Source organism: Aythya marila (genome assembly GCF_965140915.1).
Source record: "Aythya marila genome assembly, chromosome: 2".
Classification (NCBI taxonomy): Eukaryota; Metazoa; Chordata; class Aves; order Anseriformes; family Anatidae; genus Aythya; species Aythya marila.
Window position 1 is genome coordinate 129,111,694 of NC_139043.1, and position 19,699 is coordinate 129,131,392.

A 19,699-nucleotide genomic window follows, 5' to 3' on the forward strand; every position below is an offset into this window, starting at 1 on the left:
AGAATAACAGTGATTGGACATGTATGTGGTTAGCAAGGCTACTTAGAGTATTACTGATTTCCAGTTCTACTTAGCAAAATCAGTATAGGAGGAAAGATAAAACATCATGTTCTAGGATCTAGGCTAATCCTTAACTATTTAACATTTTAGGAGAAGAATCATGCTGGGATGATAAAAGAATGGAGGGAAAATAATATTGTATCTAACCAGTTTGAGGTTCTTATGTCTCCTTCTAAAACATCTAGGACAGCTGGAGGCAGAAAACTAGAGTATATGAACCATCAATCTGACAAGATATTATATTTTCTCTATTCCTATAAACTATTTTTATATTTTGTTTGCAGAAATGCTAAAGAAAGCTCAATAAAAGAACACTGTATAGCGTTTATTTTAAAGCTTGTCAGTATTTCCAATTGTTATATGTCCTGCTTTTTCAGTAAGCTTCTATGCTGCTGCAGTTTGGTTGTTAATATAAATTAGATCCACTGGTGAAATGCATTATTGGCAATGAAAGTGTTAAAACATTGCTATAACCAGAGCATTGCTTATACAGAAATATTAGATTCAGCATATTGTTTATTTTTTTAAATCACCTCCACAATAATGCTTCCTCCCATGTGCCAAATTTCACTGGAATTTTCTCCACTTCTGCTGTCATTTTATCCAATGTTGTTAATAAAAATGTATCCAAGTTGTTAATAAAAATGGTAGACTTCAGAATAGTGAGTGTCACAGTATATTCCTTTGTAGCACTGCTATATTAGTCCGCAATACACTTTTATTGTGCAAGGAAAACAAAATTTTAAAGTTATTACATGAAAACATATGAGCTAATTCTGTGGCTATCCATCATCACTTTTATAACGGTTTTGTTACAAAGATGAAGCTTGTCAGAACTCTAATATGAGATATTCCGGACACAAATTTCCGTAAGTTTGGCACAGAAGAAAATACTATATCTCAAGGAAAGTGATGTAAGACATGGTATGCTACTCCAAAGTGTATTTGGAATTTGAAAAGAACCTCTTTCAGAGACCCCTGAAACTAGATAAGATACATGTATGTAAGTAGCAGCTGAGTTCAGCTGAGCTTACTTGGTTTGCTCAGCCCAGAGAAGATGAGGTTTGAGAGGCCTCATGGCGGCCTCACGAGGTGAGCAGAAGGACAGGCACTCAGCTCTGCTCTCTAGGGACAGAAACAGAACCCAAGGAAATAGAATGGGGCTGGGACAGGGGAGGGTCAGGCTGGGTTAGGGAAAGGTTCTTCATCATGAGGGTGGTCGGGCACTGGAACAGGCTCCCCAGGGAGGTAGTCATGGCACCAAGCCTGCTGCAGTTCAAGAAGCATTTTGACAGTGCTCTCAGACATATGGTTTGATTTTGGAGTGGTTCAGAACTGCCCTTGAAGGCTTTGACAACAAAGTTCAGGGTATGAAAAACACACTGATCTGTCAATAACACCTGTTATGCCAGCAGAACCTAGAGGCAGAAGCAGTTACACCAGGCAGACTTTCAGATAAGCACGCTTTGTCCTCCCACCTCTTAGCACCTCGAAAGTGCCCCTGAGTTGAGCTTTGGAAAGCACTGCCCTGGAAACAATACTGTTTGCACCACCCAGAAAGCATTGGGAAAGTACACTGTTCAAAATTATGGAGAAACACACTTTAAAATTAGGCAAAATTTGTTGGAAAGTCCAAGAAATATCAACTGCAAATACAAATAAAATAATGTCAGTAATTTGTGGGAAAATATTGTTATTGCTATGGTTATGGTTATTTTAGGAAAAAATAACCATTGTTTACATTTGCATTAATAAAGTTAGCAATCTGCAAGATAAATAGTAAGAAAGACAAAGGGATTGGGGCAATGGGGACTGAATTCTTCTGTATTCAACAGATTTCAATTGTCATGAAAAACTATTGCTTGGAGCATGAAGCTAACATTAGTAAGAGTGAGACAAAAAATAAAAAATAAAATTAAAAAAATAAATAAAGCATTTTGAGGAAGATTTTAAAATTACTGAGGTTCAGGGCATGTTCCTTGGGGGGAGGGGGGGGAATAATATTGAAGTATGAAAGAGTTAGACAAGGGACTTTCATACTGTATCCCCACTATGCAGTTTAATGTTGCTGCTCGAGGCTAATTGCAATGCTGAGAAACTCAGACATCTAGTCAACATTAAACTTTGTCTAAGTCTCATGGTAATAACTATATTTTGTTAACAAAGAAAAGCAGCAGACAGTTTGTTGGCTGCTGCCCTGTAATGACTGTGCTTGATCTGAAAGAAGACAGGTGCTCTATTTTCTTTTTGTAAACACTATCTTTATTATGTTAACGAGAAACCAAAGAGAGAAAGGTGCTACTTGCAAACCTCACGGTCTGGAAAAATCTGTAACTCAAGGACCAGTTGTTTCCCATTAATGGCAACAATGACAGTGAAAAAGCTGCAGCTCAAGGACCATTTTTTGTCCTTTCAATGTCAACAATAAGATGCTACAGTGTGAGCAGGTACTAGTGTCATATAAAACGCTGCCTGAACTTTTCTTTTGGCTAGCTAAACTCATATTAAAACATTTTGTTGTTGTTGTTGTTGTTGTTGTTTTTTTATTTCGTTGTTGTTTTTGTTTTCCTGAAGGTAGCAGAAAGTTCCTGATGTGCTTTTCTATTGCTTTCCTATATCCTTATGTCATTGTCAATCTTCTGTGTGTGCAGAATTAACTAGTCCATGTGTTAAACAAGCACAGGCAGGTAGAAATCTTGTTATTTGGGTAGGTAACAGGGTGGCTGAAAACTTGGTTAACTTAAAAGAGCCCTTTTGCATAACGAAGACTACACTTGCCTACTTCTAGATTTTGGCTCTGTTGGGGTGAAGTGCTCATATGACTGCCAGCTTCATGGTCGCTGTAGCAAAAACCAAAATTAGGGGTTTCCACAGTTAACACTTAAATTCTTGTAGCCCTTAGAGCTGATCTGAAGATAAGTGGCTATGTCCAAGTAGTCCCCAGCAGACCAGTCTGAATCTCTTGCAACCTGTAAAACAGCAGTGTGGATTGTCCTGTAGAGAAGCCTGCTGATCTAGTGCTAAAGAGGAGGAATAGTGGGGAGGATAGTTACCAACACGGCTTCCTTTCCAAAGGAATCACTTCACAAGACACACCCCTTTCTTGTGGTGTCCCATCTGCCACTTCCCAGTACTCAGGAGTGACTCCTGACTTGTCACAGGAATTTATCTGCTGGAATTCAAACAGTGGCAGAGAAGCAGTTTGAGAAGTCTCAGCCACAGCCTCTGCAATCTCAGCAGAGTCCATGGGGAGTCTTCAAGAGGCCACAAAATTAGTGTTCTCCCCTTCCTCAGGCTGCAATGTCTCTCCCTAGACATGCTATAGACTGCTGCTGGTTGCACACTCTACAGGAAGTGCTGCCCAGTGGCTGTAGTAGGGCTGGGAGGACAGAGGAGGCAGCAGGCAGACAAAAATCAAGACAGACCAACGCTCTGCATCAGCTGTGAAGCACATCAACGTCTGTTCTGCAGCTAAGGGAGAGGTTGCTGCCCTAGAACCCTGAAGGAACTGTTTGCAATGGGTGGATAGATAGGACAGGATGTCCCATTTTAGCAATCGCCTGTCCTCACGCCAATCTGGTTCTCTGGGAAACAGAAAACGACTCTCTGGCATAGCAATGCTTGACACTTCTGTTACTGAATGGTGTTAAGAATGATAGCTTATACAATCCTATAGCCTCATTTCATTCTACCAGAATTTACTGAAAGAAGAGATGACTGAACAAAGCAATTTCATATACTATTCAACCAGCGGCTCTTTCTGAAGCATTAATAGGTGTCATCTTTGTAAATTAAAATAAAAAAAAAAAAAAAAAAAGAAAAGAAAAACACACAAAAAAAAACTTCTAATTACTACAGGGCTAAGAGAAAATCCAAATGCAGCTGAAAGCCCCAGAAGCAAATTATTTTTAATACTATTAAAAAAAAAAAAAAAAAAAGGGGGAAATGTGTAACCCAGACCTTCATTTAATATTTTACTAACCATGAAATTTAATTTGAGTTTGTGTTCAATTTTCAGGGAAGTTTCTTCTTTACAGCTGCACAATTTTGGCACAGAATTGAACAGAACTGAGAACTGTCTTCTCTCTGCATTTTTCACATTTTATTGCTAGAGATGGGGAAAAGAGAGGAGATAACACGCAATTAATGTAACATATATAAAAAAGTCTGTGATGTAAAAGATGTCATATGGCTTCATTAAAATTCCTTCAGTATGCAGCAGGGAGGATATTTATAGGACTGGCAAAGGAAAGAACATAAAAGAAAGACAGTTCAGCTTTGGTTTTGCTGATGTTCATTTATGCTATAAATCACATGACTAGAGGCTTCTTTAAATTGCATCTACCTCTTGGTCTTTCTCTTTTGTCCCATATACTTTGGGCCATGTGGAAAAAAAAAAAAAAAGAAAAAAAATAATAAAAAAAAAAGGGGTGGGGGGAGAAAGTGCATTTCATTTTCACTATACCCATATCTATCTGGATATAGATTTTACATTCATCGTGTGAATGCTTTCTCTTACCTTAACTTTAATTACTGTTTTGAAAAGTGTCCAGTTTTGTACAAAGTTGTGTCTCCTAGCACTTCAGTTAAAGATTAGTCTAACACAGAGCTAGTCTGGAAGTACACAATTATATCCTTTTCTAACCAATATATTAAGTCAAGAAACTGTGGGAGTTTTCAAGGAATGTCTCCTCAGTCATTCACAGGAATGGGTGGAAGACCATCTGACGAAATAAGTTTTAGGAAATTAACTGTTGGGCTACAAGGCCTTCCTTAGTTCCAGGTTTGGGCTCTTGGTCTCTCTGACATGCAGCCCACACTCAGAACAGCATATGTAATATTTAATTATGGATATCTGTGACCATTTTTTGTCACTTGGCCTTACCTTGAAAAGCAAAGTGGTCACATCTAAAGTGCCAATCAGCAATGGTCCCTAGTTTATTTCAAGTCTCTACCTATGTCTAGAAATTGCACAAGAGAATACTTTGTTGCCTCAGGCTAAAAGTCATACCAGGAACCGCTCTAACAAGTCAATACAATAGATACTAAGTTCTAGTGCCTGGGAATGGGAATATTTAATTTTATAGCAAACAAGCCTGAGAAATGAGTCCTGGATTTATAGGAGTGGAAGTCCCAGTTTTCATGTGTTGAGCCTGTGCCTGTTGAATCTGCTAGTTCACAATATTTGTTTTTGTGAGTCAAAAAGATAGATGGGCTTTGGCTACTTTTTTTTCCTCTACAAATAAAAAATTTTAAAGGATCTGAAGGACATTTATACTGAGGACTGAAATACTCGTGGTGTGTGAATACAACATTTTTGGTATCATTGTTTACATTTACAAAGCCTGTTTAAAGGTAACTATGCATTTGCCCTCAGGACTGAATTGTCAAATGGCTTAAGCAGCAAATCTGTGAGCAAAGCCCCAAGGCTGGCTGATACAGCCTCTCCAAAAATGGAGGGTTTGTGCACCATAGCCTTTTTGGTCATTACTATATAGCCTAGAGGAGGTAGGCAGTCAGTAGTAGGAAGGAGTGATAAGAGAAAGATAATCATGCTGTGCTGAGTTGCTCTTTCAGACTGGTTTATGTAGCTCTGAATACAAGTACGCTTCTCTCTAAATTGCATTTTCTTGCATTTTCTTTAAGTATTTTTTTTCTCATTAATTGCTAGGAATTTTTCAGTATAACTATAAATAAAAACATTATGTTTTAAATTAGATAATTCTGCTGATGACACACAAAATTTTATGAAATGTAGTTCTAATGCCTTCACCTTTCCTATGCTAACAGGAACAGATAGATGCATTTCATTTAATATGGAAAGTAATCATATTTGATTTTGAAAGTACATAAGGAGCAGACTGCTGTATCACAATTGTTTGCTCAGTCACTTTCCTATTCATATTGATCCCTTAATATTTTGAATTTCAATGTTGAATTTATCATAATGTTGATCTGTAAGAGAACATTTATAGCATATATGTTCAAATGATATGAGCAAATAATATGAGTTCCCACACTCCTTTACCCTGTGTGTGCTTCATCAAGTTGCCTAGTTCATATTCCTGAACAAACACAGTTGCTAATTTTACACCGTAAGGAGTGATACCTCTCTGCATTCCTCAGGGTGGGATCATTAGTGCAGGTAAATCTCCATGCTGCAGCCAACAAATTTATCTGACACATGGTTTATGACCTACTGGATGTAAATGTCTGCTGCAAAACTAATGATGGATGAAGCAAGAAAACAAGTTATCTCACAAGATTTCCAGTAGCGCTAGAAATAATCTATCCTGTAAAATGTTGACAGATTCACTTCTAATCTTAGTTAGAAAATTGAGGTTGGAATAGATAGTGTTGAAAAATAATGGGATGAAAATCTGTTCTAACTTTTCAAACCATTTCTTATGTACATTCTTAACTTACTACAAGGTGCTTAGAGAGTTGCAGAGCTATTCAATCAGTTTCATATTAAGACAAAAATCCCATGTGTATGGCTTTACTATGAAATATTTCCTGTGTTAAAGAGAAATTCAGGCTATTACTGTCTGTGCTACATAGTTCACTGTTTTCTGCTAATACCTTTAGAGATTTATTTATGTGCCAGGGAATCTTAACTGATTCTGTGTTTTCTTATAACAATACCTTTTGACAGTATTTGATTAAAATAAGGTGAACACATAGCAAACAGACCAAGGTCTTCTATACAACACATCTTTGTTAAAAGTAGGTAAATGACCTGCAAATGTAGGTCTACGAGAATAATCATCTAGACAGTATTGATTTGTTCTGGAAGGATGTGAACACGTTTTGAAAGCCCTTTACTGTTCATATACCTAAGAATGGAGACCTGGGCTGTGGCTCTGAAAAAGAAGAGATGATAGACTTGAAAAATATGTGAACGTGAATCCCACAGCCTCAGGATTTTCACAAGAACAAATTATAATTATACTTTTATTTATTTATTTATTTATTGTTTTTCTTCTAAAATCTGACCTTATTTTAGCAGGAGATGGTGAAAGTCAATAAAGACAATTACCTTAAAGCTGACATATTAAGAGAGTGGGGATAGGTCTAATTATCATAAGGGTCACAGGATAAAAAATCATTCCAATTTTGTTATTTGCAAGAGCCAATGGAAATGCAAAACACCTATCAAAATTCCACAATCATTTTCAAGAAATGCTTGATGTTTACTTTGTTGGGTCAACGTTAGTAGAATTTATATTCTTTTAAATAAAGTTATCATAGCTGAGTGATTAACAACCATGGAAGAGTAAGATTAATATATATTTAATAAAGCACATGCTCTAAGTTAAGGGCAGAGGAGCATTTCTACAAAGCATGAAAACTGTATCCAATATTCATCCAAATTCAGAGAGATAAGTAAAACAATAAATTTAATATTTTATGAAAAACTATGGTTTAAAAGCACATTCTTAAAGAATACATTCTACAATACAGTAGAATGAAGGACAATCAGAATTAATTCCAAACTGCTTCTTATAGAGAAGATTTTACAAAATAAAAAATTATCAAAATTACAGAAAATAGGCCTATGTAAAGCAAAATTCATTTAATTTTCAACATTAAATGTGTTGTTTTATCTCAAAATATTGAATTTAAATGGAAAATATGTTTACAATTATTTTAATGCTTGAAGCATGAAATTTCCAATGGAAAAATCTCTCCTTTCAAAAAATCTCATGAGCACATTTCAGTGTTTCTGCTTACTAAAAAGACGGAGGAACGTTTTTCCTACTTTGTTCAAAATAATATTCATCAGTCTCAGGCTTTTACTGCAGCTTTTGACATAGAAAATAATGTAAATAAAAATGTCTAGTTTTTTAGTATCACTACACTGTGTAGTAATAGTTCTTCATTCAACTCAGCTTTCTACTTCACTTTTTCGTCTACTATTTTCAATTTCAGATTAAACACAGGCTTTACTAAGAACATGTACTTCCTCAAAAGTCTTGATCACTAGGTAAATGGGATATATTGTTCTCTTACAGAAATTTAACACTGAAATATCTACTGATTTCCTGATTTTGTTGAATGTTATCCTTTTGTCTGTTAGTGAAACCAAGCAGAGATGTAGCTTCAGCATCACTCAAATGGCATGGAATTTGCTTTACTTTATCCATGAGATATGTTGTAAAGTACAACACCCAGTTTGGGTGCTTTTAATATAAGTTTATATTTAGACTGACAATTTTCCAATCTTGGGCAAGGAGAGAAAGGGAGAAAGAGAGAGAGAAAGAGAAAGGGAGAGAGAAAGGGAGAGAAAGGGAGAAAGGGGGAGGGAGAGAGAGAAAGGGGGAAGAGAGAGAAAGAGAGAGAAAGAAAGAGAGAGAGGGGAAGGGAGGGATAAAGCGAGCGGGGAAGAGAGAGAACAAGAGGGAGGGGAGGGGGGAAGAGAAAGCGGAGGGAAAGAGAGGAAGAGAGAGACAGAAAGGGAGAGAGAGAAAAGGAGGGAAAGAGAGGGAGAGAAGGAAGGAAGGAAGGAAGGAAGGAAGGAAGGAAGGAAGGAAGGAAGGAAGGAAGGAAGGAAGGAAGGAAGGAAGGAAGGAAGGAAGGAAGGAAGGAAGGAAGGAAGGAAGGAAGGAAGGAAGGAAGGAAGGAAGGAAGGAAGGAATTTCACAAGATTTCTGATGTTGTTGAGAATTATGAGTACTTACCTAAGATAAGGTATATGCAAGAACAGATTTTCTGTTGCCCCATAAAAATTTTAAAGATAGTTTGCTTCAACACTGAGAATAATAAAAAGGATGCATTTGGGTTAGGAAATCGATACCCTTTTCTTTGCTCTTGAAAACTCTCTTTTCGAGTAGATAGCGAAGTCTCAGTTAAAAATCCATCTACTGTTTGCAAGATCTTAAAGAGTACTAAAGAGTACTTTAAAAGTACTGCAGCCCTCCACAACAGTATATGGCCTGAGTTCATCATTTGTCTCTACATCTAAATTGCGATTCAAGTTTGTGCAGTAGAAATATATTATTGTTTTCAGCATCATGAGTGAAAATTCCTGTGCTTTTTAAAAAAAATATAAGGGTCATTTTTTCTCTCTCTCATTTTGCCTAAAATCCTTATGTAAATAAGAACAGTAAAAGTTCTTATGTAACTATGTAAAGTTCTTATGTAAATATGTACATATGTTCTTACGTAAATTATGTAAAAGTTCTTATGTAAATAAGAATTTTTAGGAAAACTTTATAGCATCAATTTAAAAGTGGTTAAAAACTAGATCAGTGTTTTATATATGCTGTCCATTTTCACTGCCTATTGCTCATTTTCAGTGTCATGAAGGTGCCTTTGCAAAGATTCTCTAAGGTCCAAACCTTTAGCTTATGAGTTTCAATGTTTGCTTTCAGATATCAACATGGCAGGAGAACCAAAACCATACAGACCAAAACCTGGCAACAAGCGGCCACTTTCAGCACTTTACAGGTAAGTTAGATTTCATGTTAACTTAATGCAAAACAAACTTATTCAAAAAACTATGGTAACCTGCAATGTTTCGTTTTGTTTTCCAAATATGTCCAGCAATGTCACTGTGTAGGACATGAGCTAGACAAAAGATTTTTCCCCATTTATGGTTTGATTTTCATAAGAAATATAATCAAGCTCTTGTACACACCAAAAGTTTCTGAATGTGAGTAAAAGAGCCAGGACAGAAGTGTCTGACGCTATGTTTATCTACATAATGCATCCAGAGCCATGGTCTAATTTCCAGAGATAAAGACTGTATGATGTTCATAGCAGAAAAAAAAAATAAAAATGACACCAGCTAGGAATAAGCCCTGCAGACAAAATCCTTGATCAATTCTTATATGAAATGATAACCATATGCAAATAATGCCTCTCTTTTGGTTGGGGAAAAACAACAACAAAAACAGAACTTCTACTTGCTGGAAAAAAAAAAAAAAAAAAAAAAAAAAGAAAAAGAAAAAAAAAAGGACCACTTGGGTGTCCAAATTTTAATGCACACATTCAGAAGAATAGATAAAATAATCAATCATATCAGGACTTTATTTCTTAGTGAAAATACCTTCCATTTCATGGAGGCCAAAAACCTGGTCTCTTCATCCTCCATACACGTAGATGTTTGTCAATGCAAGAACTATCCAGAAGACGGAGCTGCAACTTTAAACTCTAAGTATTATACATAGAGTATTAATATATTAAAATGCTATTTGAAAAGATATTTGACAGTGACAGTCCTTTAGGATGAAGCAGTAGAATGCAGTCACATAGGTTTTGTTCTAGGGACAGTGATGTCATCCGCATTGTGCACAGTTAACATTCAGTGCTGTAAGACCACACTCAAGTGTTCAGTCTAAAATTCAAGCTTTGAATTTTAAAATGTGATGTATCATAAAAATATGTATACATTGTATTTATTTCTGTATGCACTGGTAATATAATTTTTCTTTCCTCATCTCTCTTTATTTTTTCTGAAGGGAAAATGACAGCAATGGAGAACATAAGACTTTAGCCCCATATAAAAATGCAGCATTTCACAAAATTATAATGATGTACACAATAAAATTATAAATCTGTCATTTGCAAAACCTACTGATACAAAAAGACAGTGTGATGATTTGTGAACTGTTTATTGATGTCTCCACTTCTGCAGCTACAGTCAATAATTTATTTTGTTCTTTTAAGTATATATATACACATATATGTATCAGAGCAATTTCAATTTTGAATACTTTACTCTTTATTGCCTGACTATGGCCTAGTTCTTGTGACTTTGTATTTGTATGATTCGGTGAAATGGCTCATAATTTCAGAGCAAAAGAACTGGTTTCTCATTGATCTGTGTGTAAAGGGTGCAAATCAATATCTAACAAGACTAGATTTCATCCTTAGGTGTTTGGGACAACATTGATAAATATTTGAAACCCCTGAGTGTGTTTCTTCTATTCCCAAATGCCTTTTTTTCATACATCTACAAACCTGAAAAAACACCTACTTTTTTTTTCTTTTTAAATAAAAATCAAATATTTAAATATTTTTAGGGTGATTGACAGATAGACATGCATACGTGCACTGATGCTCACTAAACTCCATTTTCCTTAAAAGTACTATAGAGTCCACACTCCAGATCCATGAGAGGAGTTAGGGCTGATTTCTACTGTGGTTGAAATGCAAACACACAGGTTCTGAGAACGGCAATTCAGCAGTGAAATCAGAGGCTGGCCTGGTCTGAAAGCATCAGAGGAAAATTCAAGAGTGAGATCTCAGAATGAGACAGGAATGAGCATTTTAGATCTGAGTTGCTGTGAAGTTTTAGCACATAGCTGCCCTTCGCAAAAGTGTTAGGAATATTACTTTGGGAGAAGAGAGCTTCTGCTTTATCATTACTCTCAACTGCAACCTGTTAATCTTTGTAGGTGTTACTAGTAGCCATGGGATTACTATGTTGCTGTGTGAATATTTCAAAAGATTTTTAAAAATTTCTGGCATTTATATCCACTTCCACATCTGAGCTTCTGAATAGTTTCTCATAAATCCTTGTTCTACAGACAAGACAGAGGTACATTACCCGTGGAAAATTCTGAGGGAACTTTAAAGGGAAAAAGATTTTAGGTTGTGTTCTTTCATGGATCTATCACAGACCAATTCTCTAGAAGATTAAAAAAGGCTTTTTTTGAGCAACTGACAGAAGCCTTCATCTGAAGGTAATAGAGAAATTTCATTATCCCTGTATCTGTTAGCAGAATAATAATAACTGAGGAAATCAATGGCTTACAAAGTTATTGACAAAGTTAACGTTTTCTTATATAAAAACAGTATACTAGACCTGGCTGGTATGGATTTAACTTTCTTCAAGGGATCCCCTATGCTGCTGTGTTTTCAATTAATGACTAAAACACATCAATGTTTTGGCTATTGCTGCACAGTATATGCACAGCATCAAGGTTTTCTCTTTTTTCCACTCTGCCCATGCAGTGAGCAGGCTGGGGGTGGGAAATATGTTGGGAGAGAACACAGTTAGGACAACAGGCCCGAACTAGCCAAAGAGATATTCTATAGCGTCATGTCATACCACAAAATAAAAACTGGGGAGGTATGTCTTCCAACGTAGCCATTGCTTGGATGATTAGCCAACTGGATGCTTGGGCATCGTTATGTTTGTGGAAGGTGAAAAGTCATTGCCTTTGCATTACTTGTTTTTACCTCTTCTTCCTTATCATATTATACTGCATTTATCTCAGCCCATGAGATTTCTTTGCTTTTACTCTTCCTATTCTTCCCCATCCCCTGGGGAGGTAGCGTGGGAGGGTGATTAAGCAATGGAAGGGGAGTCAGATACTGACTGTGGTTGCTTAGATGCTGGCCAGGGTCAACCCACAACAAACAGAGAAATTTAGGAGGGAGAGATGTTACTTTAGATTTGATTTTGACTACAACAGTCATTGGTTAAAAATTCACAAGATATTCATTTTGAGAATGTGAGGACTGTAAGAAGTAGGATGGATTTCAAAAAGGACAGACTTCAATGAACTCAAAGGAGCTGATAAATAGGATATCTTGGAAAGAAATTTTAGAATCACAGAATTGTAGGGGTTGGAAGGGACCTCAAGAGATCATCGGGTCCAATCCCCCTGCCAAAGCAGGTTCCCTAGAGCAAGTTGCCCAGGTAGGCATCCAGACGGGTCTTGAATACATCCAGAGGAGGCACCACAACCTCCCTGAACAGTCTGTTCCAATGCTCCATCACCCTCACCATGAAGAAGTTCTTTTGCATATTGGTTCAGAACTTCCTGTGATCCATTTTTTGGCCATTGCCCCTCGTCTTGTCCTCACAAATCACAAAAAAGTGGTTGGCCAAATCCCTGTCTCCCACACTTAAGTCAATTATAAACATTAGTAAGATCCCCTCTCAGTCGTCTCTTCCAAAGGCTAAACAGACTCAGGTCTCTCAGCCTTTCCTCATAGGGAAGATGCTCCAGGCCCTGTACCATCTTTGTGGTCTTCTGCTGGACGCTTTCCAGGAGATCCTGAAAAGTGAAAAGGAATTGTACAAAATGTGGAAACAAAACCATATGACTAAATGTGGGTAGAAAAGAACAGCAAAATCATCCATTGGGAAACCAGAAAGGCTAAGGCACATAGCAGTATAAGTGGCCACAAAAAGATTGTTAGTGTAACTACCTTTTTATAATTCTGTTACTTTTTACCATGCTTCAAAAGAGGATAGCAAATGATATAGAAAATTAGATGATCTAGAAAAGGTTTCTTCTGCATTAGCAAAAAAGGTTAATTGACCAGCTATTTAAGAAAATCAATTTTATCCATAGGGATGGAATAAAAGAAGTGGTTAAACAGTATGTGAGTGTAAATTCAATGGAAATGTTATGATGAAATTCACCCTAGAGCATTTAAAGAACTGGTTGAATCTGTGTGTGAACAATTACTAATTGTACTAAGGTTGAAAGGAGCAGCCCATCTTTGATTCCCAGAAATGTACTAGGAAAATAAATAAATAAATAACTTCATCAACATCTAGAGGATAGTAAGTTGGTAAGAAAATCATCATAGAATTATGAAGAGTAAAAGATGTTGAACCAATATAATTTCCTTTTTTAACAAGACATCTGATTTAGTGGGAAAAAAGGAAATAGTAGATGTGCTATACTGTTATTTGAACAAGCTTTGGCACTGACCTTATGTGCTGTTTTCATAAGCATGTTCAAGAAACATGGACAGAAGAAACTTCTTACACTAGACATCCAACAAATTGGAAAAAAAGAGTGACTATGTACAACATAGTATTAAGGGTAACAGCTGTTGTTTGTTCAGTCTCCGTTGTTACAGATTTTTAAAGAGTATTTTAGGATGTTGAAGACATATTGAAGAACAATTTTAAGGTAATCAGTACTGCACAGGGTTTCATGATTTTATTTATTAAGTGTTTCAAGGTTCAAACACATTCAAAGAACTCTGTGCCTCTGAAGAGAAATCTGCGTTACATTTATAGCAGAATATGTTACATGAATCAATACAGAGCAACCAATCATAGAATCATAGAATATCCCTAGTTGGAAGAGATCCATGAGGATCATCAAGTCCAGCTCCCAGGTCTGCACAGAATCACCCAAAAAACAATTCATATGTCTGGGAGAGTTGTCCAAATACTTCTTGAACTTTGGAAGGTTTGGTGCTGTGACCACTTCCTTAGAGAGCCTGTTCCAATGACCAACCACCCCCTTGGTGAAGAACCTTTTCCTAACATCCAGTCTAAAACAGCTTCATGCTGTTCCCTAAGGTCCTATCACTGGTCACCAGAGAGAAGAGATCAGCATCTGTCCTTCTGCTCCCTTCATGAGGAAGCTACAGGCCGCCATGAGGTCTCCCCTCAGTCTCCTCTTCTCTGGACTGAACAAACCAAGTGAACTCAGCTGCTGCTTATCTATCTTCCCCTCCATACCCTTCATGATCTCTTTAGCCCTTCTCTGGACACTCTAATATTTTTATGTCCTCCTTATGTTGTGGTGCCTCAAACTGCACACAGTGCAGTGCAAGGTAAGGCCACACCTGTGCAGAGCAGAGTGGGACAATCACTTCCTTCAATCTGCTAGCAATGCCATGCTTGATGTTGGCCCTTCAGTCTGTCAGGGCACACTGTTGACTCATATTCAACTTGCTGTCAAACATTGCTTTTGAAGTTTTTTTCAATAACTCCCAGAATAAATTTCTCCATAATTTTACTAGGCACTGAAGTGAGACCAACAGGCCTGTAATTACCAGGGTCTTCTTTGCTTCCCTACCCAGAAATCGTAAAAACATTTGCCAGCATCCAGTTGACAGAGACCTCTCCAGATTCCCAATACTGTTGAAAAATAATTGATACAGGTCTCACAAAGACATCAGCCAGCTCTTTGAGTACCTTGGGATGAATCCCATCAGGCCCTATAGACTTAGATGCATCCAGCTGGAGCAGCACATCCCTCACAAGTCTGGAGTTGGCTGGAAGTTTGTCATTTCCCCGATCACAGCCCTCCAGCTCATGGTTCTGGGGTCCCAGGGCCCATCATCAGTGTTAAAGACAGAGGCAAAGAAGGCATTAAACATCTTTTCTTTGTCTATATCCATATTTGTGAGGTAATTTTCTACATCAAGTAATGAACCAATGTTATCTCTGCTCCTTCTTTTGCAGTTGACATATTTTTTAAGCCCTTTTTACTGTATCCCACAATATTGGCTAGTTTCAACTATGATCTGAGCTTTGGCTGCATGAATTATGTCCCTACAATGGCAAACAGCATCTCTGTAGTCATCCCATGTCACCTGACCTTGCTTCTACTGTCCATACACTTTTCTTTTCCACTTAGGATCCAGAATAAAATCCCTTCTCAGCCAAGTCAGCCTTTTGCTCCATTTGCTTGACTTCTGACACTTTGGAGCTGCCTACTCTTGTGCTCTTAAGAGGTGGTACTTAAAAGTGAACAGCATTGATGGATCCCAATGCTTTCAAAAGCAGAATCCCAGGGGACCTTAGTTCCCTGAGCAACCCAAAGATTTGTTTCCCCTTATTCAGGGTCAAACTTTTTCTGGCGGTTTTCCTTCTGTCACCAAAGATTCTAAACTCAACTACTTCATGGTCACTGTGGCCAAGATGTCTGCCTATCACCACTTCACCCACAAGATCCTCTCTATTCACAAGCAACAAACCTAGAAGGGAACCCTTCCTAGACATCTGTCTACCAACAGCCTTTCACCTGTACCAAGAAGTTATCATCAATGTGTTTTAGGAATTTCCTAGATGTGTTTGTATCAGCTGTGTGGTATTCCCAGTTTTGTGATGCCCTATAATATGTTATACAATACAACTTGTTTATGTATCTGGGTCATTAGATCCACTTCTGTTAGGAATGGTATCAGAAAACTTCATTGTGCCTCAGTTCAGGAACTAAATTCTCATTTTATCCTTTCTAGTTTTATAATTTGTGTGGGAATAATTTAATTCAGTCTCACCTGTATAAACTTTAACATGAGCCTAAATGTCAGACACATTTTTTTTGGCTTTTGGGATAATTAGATTCGAGATAGATAAGTGTATATCGTTTCTTCTTTGACTTATACATAAGCTCATTCACATCCTCAAACTATTTGTTCTTTCTTATTTCACTTATATTTCTTTTTACATCTATTTGATGCTAGCATTCCTCACATACACACACACACAGGGGACAAAATTAAGGGTGATGCTTAGAATGTAAAAGACATCATGGACCTAATAAAGTCAGCAGAAAGTTTTGCAATTCTCTTCAGTTGGACTAGAATTTACTTCCACATCTCTGTTAAATGTAATTTAACAGATCCTATCAGCTGAAGATCCTATTAATCACAGCCTTTGACTTCTAGAAAGCAGACTTGGCTTGCTTGGAACAATCCCTTGAGAGACAGTCCCAACATGAGGAAGGGTCCAGGAGAGCTACCTGATTTCTGAGGATCACCTCCTTCAAGTTGGTTCATCCTGACAAACTGGAAATCAAGAAAAGTTGGCAGGTGGTCTGCATGGACAAGCAATAAACTGATGAATTAAAACATATAAAAAGAGGCATACAATAGGTGGAAGTAGTAACAGGTGATGTGAGAGTACAGAGATGCTGTCCAGGTCTGCAGGAATGTGATCAGAGCACTGTGGGGGTAGGCCAACATTATTGTTCACCGATACTTGGAAAAGAGAAAAATGTGGGTTTTGCTTCAGAATGTGGTTAAACACATTATTAGTGTTAAGCATACTCTCTGAAAAACTACAGATATGCTTACGATAGCGCTCAGGGATCTGATTAAATCTAATATAATTGTTCGCATCATTCCTCCTGATTTGCAATGCTGTTCAGTACTTGAGGGGAAACCTAAACCCCAGAAGGTTCAAAATTGTTGTGAGTTTCCTTTTTTTAGCACAACACTTCTGCAGAAAAGCAGAAGCTTGACAAATCTGCATCTTAAAATTATTTTACAGTATGTTATTTGGGTTTACCCTTAAGCAGAAATTAATTTTACTAGCTAATCTTCATGTCTTTGAAACACAAAGTGAAGATTAAAGGTGTTGACACATATATCAGTGTTTGGAAGCTTTTTTTTTTTTTTTTTTTTCATGATAAAATAAAGGACCAGACTATGTCTTTTTAATTTACTGGTGTTTTGGTCAGTAGTTCACTAAAGCAGTTCTGTGTCAGCATATGAAAGTACATATACTGTTTGTTTGTTTGTTTATATATATATATATGCCCCAATACCAATAAATACCAATATTGAATTAAACACAAATAATCTAATAGACTAGTACTCCATTTCTCTACATCATAAAATAATTTTTAAGCTATTTATTTTTCATTTCAACCTACTACCATGTTTTACAAGGTGTTAAATATATGGTCTGAAAGCTTTAGCAGCATGAAAATATGTATGGCTGCTGCAGGTCCCGGTGTGCGAGATGAGAAGTGGGACTTGCTGGAGACTGTGCAAGGCACAGGGAGCCATATCTACTGTGATGTTACCAATACTGTTGGGAAGGAATTAGGAGCAAACTGTCCCAAATATCATCCAGGTCTGCTTGTTGAGAAAACTAATTTGTGTGCCCCAAACAACCCCCGCAAGGAGTGAATTAATGTTAGTATAATGTAAGGAACTGGGGGACTAGGATTTGAAACTTAATTGGGAAAGCAAGTTACTCAGCACTGCAGAGGTGTCTGTTCACTCACCTGGCTCAATGCCATTCTAGGTGACCAACAAAGATTTTAAAGAATTATTTATTTGTGAACATATAAAGAGTTATTCTACATTACATGTTCTTCCTCCTCATGTGAGTTATTTTCACCTGTGACACAGTTCAAGCTTCCTTATAAAGCCACATAAGCAAAACTAGTTTTGCTCCAGAACCACATCTTGAAGGCTCAGTGAGGAATTATTACAGCCCCACTCCTTACAGTACTCCCATTGCTGGCTGGGCATGAAGCCTTTGAGCCTGGGATCTATCAAGCTCAGGCATGCCCTGAAGTGAGACAAATAGTAGTTGATGGATTAACAAAACCATGAAATACCAAGTAAGATTGTCTCATGTTGCCTCAGCTGGCTTGACCTCCACCCTGTTCTGGTTGGATTCCCATGGCACTACCCATCTATTGTAGCAATGGGGAAGGTGTCCCCAGAGGGCAAGCACTTTCTATGCTGTTCTCTGAAGTTTTAGGCTTATAGTTCAGCTCTCTTTCAGTGGTATTAAATTGCACAGTTATTTCACATTCCCAATCACTTCTTTATGTAATGGAATTAAATTGTATATTCAGCAAGTTTAATTTCACATGCCACTACTTAGTCATATAAAGCAACCTTTACAATTTCATAAGTCTTGTGGCCTCTGGTGGATATTATTTTATTCAGAAGTCTAATATTACTATGCTGAAAAGAGATATCTTTTTATTTACAGGATATGATTATGTTTATGTATTGAAGTTTGGGTGTGTTTTTTGTTGTTGTTGTTTGTTTGTTTTTTGACAAAAATACTTTGTCATTTTACTGAGCACATTTTACTTTCATGATGTCCATCACAAAACTGATTGAATTATACTACACATCTTTCATTTTCTTTCATTTTGTATCTTTATTTCATAGTGAAGTCTTAAAAAATTGGTTGCAGTCTTTCCCTACTTGTGCTACACTTCTCAGATTTGCATTAAGATATAGTTTATAGATTTTGGTGTGACATGGTATGCCTCTCAGTCCACACAGTCATTATTTTGAGTTGTTGTACTGAGGACTCCCAGGCATTCTTTGTTTCAGGAAAAAGTGTGAAGGACACAGTGATGGGCAACCTAATAATTTCTTCCAGGGTAGGAGGCTTCTTGAGATCATTCCTTCCCTTTGAAAACATAACATAAACTCAAACAAGCACAATTTGAATACTGCAGTATGTTGCATAATCCATGCTGTAGTATTGTCAGTATATTAGCAATATGCTGTAAACTACTGGCATTTAACAAAAATAATTGAAGGCATAAGGACTTTTCTTGACTGAATATCGTTCTAGTTTTCTTATAACATTTTTCTTTATTCCTTCTTTCTCTTATTACATTTGTGCATTCACTTTTATTGTTGGCCTACAAGAACCTAAAGCCATAGCCCAACCAACAGAATGAATAAATAAATAAATAATTTTCTAATACTTTACACTTAAATTATATTTATACTTAAATTATAATGCTCACTTAAATTACAATGTGAAAACACCTTTCTCTTTTTTTTTTTTTTATACTGAATAAAATATATACATGCTTATGGAACATAATCTTATGATGAATGCATCATATTCAGATTGCATAACTTGATTTTTCTTTTGAATAAAAGAATAAAAGCAAAGTATTTAATTTTTACAGAAATGTATATTATTGGTGCCTTTATTTGCCTTCCTTCATGAAATAAACTATTTATTTCAGTGCAATAAATCTAGCTTTATCTAAATTCTAGATAAATCTAAGATGATTGTTGCTCTACAGTTCTTCCAAAAAAAAAAAAGACCTATCTTTCATAAAGCAACAGCTCTAGTCATGTTTAAACCAAGATAATTTTAAGTCCTATAAAAGTATAATTCAATATAAAAGCATTCACTGCTTTAGAGAAA

At 36.7% G+C, this 19,699-nt stretch overlaps 1 protein-coding gene across 1 annotated transcript in view; it reads left to right on the top strand.

The window, feature by feature from the left end:
- The window catches only part of RALYL (RALY RNA binding protein like), a gene marked incomplete at its 3' end in the record, with an annotated part of 194,621 nt that overhangs the window by 121,569 nt on the left and 53,353 nt on the right, over positions 1 to 19,699 (top strand). Inside the window, exon 2 of the mRNA XM_082755393.1 lies at positions 9,435 to 9,510. Coding sequence (XP_082611519.1) covers positions 9,435 to 9,510 — 76 coding nt within the window. The remainder of the gene's footprint in view (positions 1 to 9,434; positions 9,511 to 19,699) is intronic.